The 8,680-nt window shown below is 41.9% G+C and overlaps 2 protein-coding genes across 3 annotated transcripts in view; both read left to right on the top strand.

The window, feature by feature from the left end:
• The window catches only part of LOC114363045 (uncharacterized protein F54F2.9-like), a 9,102-nt gene extending 5,838 nt beyond the window's left edge, over window positions 1-3,264 (top strand). For both annotated transcript variants that reach the window (XM_028318645.1, XM_028318644.1), the window contains 2 exons: window positions 802-951; window positions 2,835-3,264. In XM_028318645.1, coding sequence (XP_028174446.1) covers window positions 802-951; window positions 2,835-2,969 — 285 coding nt within the window. In that variant the 3' untranslated portion in view covers window positions 2,970-3,264. The remainder of the gene's footprint in view (window positions 1-801; window positions 952-2,834) is intronic.
• Window positions 3,265-5,121: 1,857 nt separating this feature from the next.
• Window positions 5,122-7,784, top strand: LOC114363046 (dnaJ homolog subfamily C member 1-like). Its single transcript, XM_028318646.1, has 3 exons — window positions 5,122-5,250; window positions 5,679-5,828; window positions 7,259-7,784. The coding sequence occupies exons 1-3, from the start codon at window positions 5,137-5,139 to the stop codon at window positions 7,391-7,393; spliced, it is 399 nt and encodes a 132-aa protein (XP_028174447.1). The 5' UTR covers window positions 5,122-5,136; the 3' UTR covers window positions 7,394-7,784.
• Window positions 7,785-8,680: the final 896 nt, after the last annotated feature.

Genomic DNA, 8,680 nt, shown 5'->3' with positions numbered 1-8,680 from the left:
TGTAGCTCACAGTCATCTTCTGCTATGGGCCGCAGCGTGCCTGAGGTCACGCATATGGCGGCGAAACTCAAGGAGAACTGCTACAAGGTGCCCGGGCAAGAGGCGAGCGAGCCGGCGCCTGTTGAGCCGCCCAAGAAGGTACGTTTATGATCAGTGAATTTGCTTTAAAGTTTGATCTTTGTAGCTCACAGTCATCTTCTGATATGGGCCGCAGCGTGCCCGAGGTCACGCATATGGCGGCCAAACTCAAGGAAAACTGCTACAAGGTGCCCGGGCAAGAGGCGAGCGAGCCGGCGCCTGTTGAGCCGCCTAAAAAGGTATATTTAGTGAGTTTTATATTTATAGCTCATAGTCATATGCCGCCATAGGCCATAGCCTAAGGTCACGCACATGGCGGCCAAGCTAAAGAAGAACTGCGTGCCCGGGCAAGAGGTGAGTGAGCCGGCGCTCGTTGAGCCGCCTAAAAAGGTATGATAACTGAATTTGATTTAGTTTGATCTTTGCAAGCTCATTCACAGCAGATTCATGCTCTGTCTTTAATACAGAAGAACGATAAACACACTTGAACCACAAATTGACACGCTGAACTAAATGTCACTGTCACATAAAACCTAAGCTAATTAAAAATTACACAAATTTTTAAACTAAGGGCCGCATATTTATTGTACGCGCGTATGGAAACCCATAGTTTAAAAATTTCAGTAATTTTTAATAACGCAAAATGTCTATTTTTATATTTATTTATTTGTTATGTTATATCTTGTTGTTATGTAATTAAATCTCTTAATTAATAATTTCCAGGTGAAGACCCGCAAGACGGAGGAGGTGAGCGGCGGCAACTGGTCGCAGGCGCAGCAGGCGGCGCTGGAGACAGCCCTAGCGAAGCATCCCAAGGGCGGCGCCGGCGACCGCTGGCAGAAAATCGCCGCGGCCGTGCCCGGGAAGACCAAAGTACGAGCCGCTTTAGACTAAGACAGTGGTTCCCAAACTTATTTAATATTATTGGCAGGTAGTTGCTAATTGCTCATAAGATAGGCCCCCTTAATTTAATTTATTGTGCGTGGTGCATAATCTTTTCTTAAAGGTTTTAAGCCTTTGTTTGTCACCTGTCATCCGCTTTGCAATGGAGGGAAGTCGAACCTTAATTTCGAACTCCTCCTATGTTCTTCTGATTAATTTCGTTGCGGGTCCAATGACAGTTTAACTTTCCCCCGGGACAAACTTGACCTTCATTGGTTGGGTTTTTGTAGCGGTCAAGCTGTAGATCCTACTACACAGCTACACAGGAGTTGCAGTGGTGGGAACGAGAGGTGGGAATAGTCCCGTTTAAACTTATTTAGTCTACTGCCCACTTTGATAATAAATTATTTTTAGCGCCCCCCATTTTTGTGGTCGAGTCGAGCTCAGTCGGTGTCTAAGAGTCCTCCTAGTAGATGACGCCTCCCAAGCCTCTACACAACGTCCCGATTTTTTTTTCTGGGTCTCTTACCGCCCCCCTTTAAGCCTGCAGCGCCCACAAGGGGGCGTTATCGCCCACTTTGGGAAAAACTGGACTAAGAGCTGGTGAACGCCAGACCTACGTCATTTTATAAAAGTAACATTTCCAACTCCTTGCCAGACAGTTTTTTTAGGATAGCTGCCAAAGCCACGATGACCCAAACTTCATGATTCACCAGCATTATATCCTAAATTGGGATAACTTTGCTGACAAACTTTCAGCTTTTATAAAATGACGTAGGTCTGGCGTTCACTAGCTCTTAGTCTATTTATTATACAGGATGTTTACCATGAGTATACGCTAGGTATGGCTAGCGAATGCGTAAAAAAATTACAATAAATGACAGATTGTACAGCGCCCCTAGTGGCTACTTCTAAAAACTAAAACCATCATAGATTTTTTTGACGCACTCGCTAGCGAGCACACCTAACGTAAAATTATGGTAAGCACACTTTATCGTCTATTCTACTACTCAAATACAACTAGTAACTGTAGGAATACAGGATCAATATTCAATATCAAACGAAAAAGAATCACGTCCCCAAACTAAATGACTGATTGCTGATATTAATTTGCATGGAAAAGCTTTTTTTATTTGAACAAGGGACCTACTTGGGATAAATTGATGCGCTCGATCCTTTTTGAAAATAACTCCCTGTATTACTAGTTTTTGCCCGCGATTCTAAAAAAAAACAAATGTCATCAGATGCCTGCAAAATTGCTTTGCATGCCACGACTACATTTCTATTTCCAAATATATTGTGACTTTGAAACCGCCAATATAGTCTATTGAAATAATTATTGATCAATTGTATTGAATAGCGGCGCCAGATATTGGGTCAGAAACTTCACTGTTAGATTTTAGATAACGAAAGTGTTACAAATCACCGTTCCGCTACAATGATTCTTGTCAACACTGATTACACGCCATGATTGTTGTACAACATCGTTACATTACAAGATGTTTAAATTCGATTCGTTGCGGTCTACTGCATCTGGTGACTTGGTGACTGATTGAAATACTCAGAGTTTACGAAAATAATAGAGACAGCGATATATTTGTAATCTATTAAAAATCATTAGTAAATTACGTGACACGTTTAGGGAGGAAAGGGCATCTCACGTGGGGGAGAGGGTGGTCTCGGCAGATATCATTATATTTTTTTTGAGTAAAATCTTACGAAATGTCACCAAGGAGGGAGGGAGGGTTGAAAACGCCAAAATGCCAAATGGACACCCCCTTATTAAGTATATTGAAATCGTAACAGGCATATGACTAACTTCTGGGTGGAAAATATCTACAGAATGTAAAAGACTACTTCCTTTCTACTTTCAGGAGGAGTGTATGCAAAGGTGTAAATATTTGTCGGAGTTAGTTAGAAAACAAAAACAGAAGGCAGATGAAGAATTGCAAAAGGACACAGAAAACGAACCCATCGAGGGTGACCAGACCGATGCCAACTCTGAGTAAAGGCCCGCCCATTGAGTGTTGCCAGTGTTGTTATATTTTTAACGATGGTATTTACAGCCTGCCATATCGACTGAATAAGTCTACGAGTTTGTGGATACGGAAAAATAAATTAACTATCTTTATAATAATTTACAGGAATTCTGCTTTTTGATGTACATTTTCGTTGCTATAAAATATACTTTAGCTAATCTCTGATTGAGGGTCCTACGTCCACGACTCGATGTATAAACGGTACAGTGTAATATGTAAATTAAATGTAAGTCAATAAATAGGGTTGTTTATCTATATTATAGCATGGTACAATAAAACAAGGTTTAGGTGTTTTATGCCTAGAAGCACCGACCATTATGTCGATAAGGTCTTGCTATGATTGCTTCTTCTATGTGCTAGTAGTGCTAAAGTCTGGTACGCGCGAGCGATAAGGATGGGTAGCTAGGGGTCATTGGACAAAATTCTACGTGCTCGCAGACCAGACTATACCATTTTTATTCATTCACAACTATAACTCAAGCCTATATTCAAAATTCAAGCTGAATATCAATATTTGGACCAATTACTGACTTAAATTTTTTCTTGACTGTAGGTTAATAATGTTTTATTGTATCATGATATTATTGATGTTGATGCAGCATTTATGTGAAAGCGCTCCGACCAGGGCCGGATTAACCATATCGGGGCCCCTAGGCACAGCTCGTTTCGGGCCCCCCTTTTTCATACCACAACAACGCAATTTGGAAATTTTTACTGTCTACATTACGAAATAGAATGAAGGATTTTTTTTATGCATAACAAGGCAGTTATTTGACCACAATTGCACCTGATGTTAAGTGGGATGCAGTCTAGGATGGTACATATCTGCCCTGTAAGTGCCTATGCACTCTCGCCTTGAAAAGGCCCGGATTATAGTCTTCGGGAAAGACAGCAGCAGGCAGCGAATTTTATTCCAGTCCCTAGCGGTTCGCATTATAAGAGTCATCGAGACGCTTAGTGCGAGCTGGTGGAATGTCAACAATATAGGCGAACCTGCGTCTGGTTCCCCGATGATGGAAGGGGGCTGGTGGAATTAGTTTATGTAGGTAATTCTTTCTCACATTATCCGAAGTGTAGCCTGTAAAACGCTTCGACAAGGGTGGGGCTGTCAATAAGTCGAAGGTTTCCACCGAATCCAGAGCAGCCAAATGTTTCTTGGCAGAGCCATCCCAGAGGTGGCAGCAGTATTCGATGTACTCTCCAAAGTTCAACTTGCTGGATATTTCAAGGCCCAAAAGTTGCAGTCGCTCGGTGATTTTAACAGGCACACCTCGGAGCTGAAGTGGCAATGGGCAGGGCACATAGTGCGCAGAACTGACGGCCGATGGGGCAGCAAGGTTCTGGAATGGAGGCCGCGTACCGGAAGGCGCAGCGTGGGACGTCCACCTACAAGGTGGACCGACGACATCGTGAAGGTAGCAGGGAAGCGCTGGATGCAGGCCGCTACCAATCGATCAATGTGGAAAGCATTAGGGGAGGCCTATGTTCAGCAGTGGACGTCCTATGGCTGACATGATGATGATGATGATGACCTCGGAGTCATAAGGAATGGACTTCGTTTGGCGGAGAACAGACACGACTGTGTTTTTGACGCGTTAAATTGGACCAGATTGGCATCGCCCCAGGTACCATCATCATCAACAACGGACTTCAGTCATCACATTGCAAAGGTATACGCCTTCCTTCAAGTGAAAAGCCTTGCCACAATCTACAGGACGAAGTATCGGAGTATCGAAACAAAATGAAACACAGAATAGGAAATCTAGGAATCTTGCATAATTATTTTTATAAAACTGACATAAACATAAAAAAACCGACTCCAAAAAACCTGCACTAAAAAGTAGAAAATAATTACATTAATTAATTTATTAGGACAAATGTACCACATGATTGATATTCTCGGAGTCGGTGCCAGCCGTTTGTTGCTCTTTAAGACTATCCTAGGTTTTCGACTTCGACGGAGTTGTGCTTAAGTGGTGGGGCCCCCCGAAAGGGGCATTTTTGCGGTTTTACGGTTATGCGGTGTAAAGGACTTGCAGTATGAGCCGGCGCCTGTTGAGCCGCCTAAGAAGGTACGTTTATGATCAGTGAATTTACTTTAAAGTTTGGTCTATGTAGCTCACAGTCATCTTCTGCTATGTGCCGCAGCGTGCCCGAGGTCACGCATATGGCGGCTAAACTCAAGGAGAACTGCTACAAGGTGCCTGGACAAGAGGCGAGCGAGCCGGCGCCTGTTGAGCCGCCTAAGAAGGTATGATCAGTGGATTTGCTTTAGAGTTTGATCTTTATAGCTTAGCCATAGGTCACGCACATGCTTGCTGCCAAGCTTATAGCGAACTGCTATAAAGGTGCCCGGACAGGAGCCGGTTGAGACGACGCCTGTTGAACCGCCTTAGAAGGTTTGGATCATATAAATTAGTTAAAATATTGAACCTTTATAGCTCAGAGCTATTTTTAGAAATTAAGACCATAAAGATGAATAACACAGTCTTTCACAATAGCACGTTGTGGTTAATGATAGATGTACATACATAAGAGATTCTTATTGCTTTCATGTTTTCTGTCTGTTTTGATGTGAGAATATTCCTGAATGTGCCTGGAAACACAGGTTACCAAAGTAACAACTGTCATTAGATAGAGCTGTCAGTTTTTAAATCCTTTTAATGTAATAATTTGCAGGTGAAAACCCGCAAGACGGAGGAGGTGAGCGGCGGCAACTGGTCGCAGGCGCAGCAGGCGGCGCTGGAGACGGCCCTAGCGAAGCACCCCAAGGGCGGCGCCGGCGACCGCTGGCAGAAGATCGCCGCGGCCGTGCCCGGCAAGACCAAAGTACGACCCGCTTTAGACTAATGCCCGTTTTCACCATCAATCCCCAATTTTTAAGTGACCCCTATGGTAACACATGACAGGCATTTAGTTCCCATAAGGGTCACTTACAAATTAGGGATTGATGGTGAAAACAGGTATGAGACAGTCTTTCCCAAAGTGGGCGATAACGCCCCCTTGTGGGCGCTGCAGGCTTAAAGGGGGGCGGTAAGAGACCCAGAAAAAAAATCGGGACGTTGTGTAGAGGCTTGGGAAGCGTCATCTACTAGGAGGACTCTTAGACATCGACTGAGCTCGACTCTTGACTACAAAAATGGGGGGCGCTAAAAAATAATTTATTCTCAAAGCGGGCAGTAGACTAAATAAGTTTGGGAATCACTGGACTAAGAGCTGGTGAACGCCAGACCTACGTCATTTTATAAAAGTAACATTTCCAACTCCTTGCCAGACAGTTTTTTAGGATAGCTGCCAAAGCCACGATGACCCAAACTTCATGATTCATCAGCATTCTATCCTATATTGGGAGCATACGCTGATAAACTTTCAGCTTTTATAAAATGACGTAGGTCTGGCGTTCACTAGCTCTTAGTCTACTTATTATACAGGATGTTTACCATGAGTATACGCTAGGTATGATAGCTAGCGACTGCGTAAAAAAATTACAATAAATGTATGACAGATTATACAGCGCCCCTAGCGGCTACTTTCAAGAACTAAAATCCTCATTTTTTTGACACACTTAACGTAAACTCATGGTAAGCACAACTTTATTGTCTATTCTACTACTCAAATAGTCTATTATAATAATTATTGATCAATTGTATTGAATAGCGGCGCTAGATATTGGGTCGCAAACTCCACCGTTAGATTTCTTTATACAACGAAAGTGTTACAAATCACCGTTCCGCTACAGTGATTCTTGTCAACACTGATTGCACGCCATGATTGTTAATTTGTTATACAACATCTCGTTACATTACAAGATGTTTAAATTCGATTCGTTGCGGTCTACTGCATCTGGTGACTGATTGAAATACACAGAGTTCACGGAAATAACAGAAACAGCGATATATTTGTAACAGATTTGAGGTCAATTATTGTGAAAGAGTAACAAACATCCAGACATCAATACAAACTTTCGCATTTATAATATTACTAGAATATTGATATCGTAGCAGGCATATGACTAACTTCTAAGAGTAAGCGCACACCGTTGATTTTTCGTCGGCCGATAGTTTAGTCGGGCAGTTGATCAGTATGGGCATGTATGGGAATGCGCACACTACGCCGATTCGATTTGGCCGATTCTTCATAAAATTTAAAATCGGGCACAACTATCGGCCAACTAAAAATCAACGGTGTGCGCCTACTCGAGTGACAATGAGTGGAAAATTTCTACAAATTGTTAAAGACAATTTCCTTTCTATTTTCAGGAGGAGTGTATGCAAAGGTGTAAATATTTGTCGGAGCTAGTTAGAAAACAAAAGCAGAAGGCGGACGAAGAACAGCTAAAGGACACAGAAAACGAACCCATCGAGGGTGACCAGACCGATGCCAACTCTGAGTAAAGGCCCGCCCATTGAGTGTTGCCAGTGTTGTTATATTTTTAACGATGGTATTTACAGCCTGCCATATCGACTGAATAAGTCTACGAGTTTGTGGATACGGAAAAATAAATTAACTATCTTTATAATAATTTACAGGAATCGTGCTTTTTGATGTACATTTTCGTTGCTATAAAATATACTTTAGCTAATCTCTGATTGAGGGTCCTACGTCCACGACTCGATGTATAAACGGTACAGTGTAATATGTAAATTAAATGTAAGTCAATAAATAGGGTTGTTTATGTATATTATAGCATGGTACAATAAAACAAGGTTTAGGTGTTTTATGCCTAGAAGCACCGACCATTATGTCGATAAGGTCTTGCTATGCTTGCTTCTTCTATGTGCTAATAGCAGGCCTGTTCATCTCCGCGAGTTTGCATCGAAAACAAAACACGCGCGACTACCCCTCCTGAGATACCAAATCGACAGGACAATCACGAGCGAGTATTGACGCACGCGCGTATTCTTCACCCATTTGCATTCTAAAGACAATAAACCATAATGTAAAAACGGTGGTGCAATTAATACTCTGCAGTATTTTTTAACTGCCTGAATAATATTAGAAACACAAAATATAATTCATGCTTATTCATGTATTTCCTCCGCCATTTTTCGCAGTTTGGCACCTCACGTCACACATCATTTTACCGAAGTCAGCCCTATGTCTTCGGCGCAGTACCGATCACTGACGTTTGTCAACAAAATGGCGCTCGACTCTTGAGACAAGCTAAATTACACCATATTGTTACCGACATTGAGCATACATTTTTTTAAATACCTTCGCGAAGAAAATCTTCTGTACGAAGTACTTATTATTATTCTGTGCTAATAGTGCTACCATTTTTATTCATTCACAACTATAACTCAAGCCTATATTAAAAATTCAAGCTGAATATCAATATTTGGACCAATTACGATCTAATCTTTTCTTGACTGTAGGTTAATATTGTTTTATTGTATCATGACTTTATTGATGTTTATGCAGCATTTATGTGAAAGCGCTCTGACTGAAAATAATATTGTAACATGTGTAGTGTCTATTTATTGGACGACTCGCGAACTTCCCAGTGATGGACGTTCTCTTTTGTTAATGTTATTCGAGGGATCTCCAAGGAATGTTTTGTTGTTCTAATGCACAACTAGTTTGTTATTTAAGGCTAATGTTAATAAGGGTTTTCGCGATTGAAAAATCCGCCAGATGGCAATACGTAGACGCGAGGTCCAAATGCTGCATGATTGGTTATT

This window comes from Ostrinia furnacalis, unplaced genomic scaffold (genome assembly GCF_004193835.3).
Source record: "Ostrinia furnacalis isolate ACB-3 unplaced genomic scaffold, ASM419383v2 OfSCF6946, whole genome shotgun sequence".
In the NCBI taxonomy this organism is placed as follows: domain Eukaryota; kingdom Metazoa; phylum Arthropoda; class Insecta; order Lepidoptera; family Crambidae; genus Ostrinia; species Ostrinia furnacalis.
Note: the sequence above shows the minus strand (reverse complement) of the source record. Positions and strands in the feature narration are given on the sequence as shown.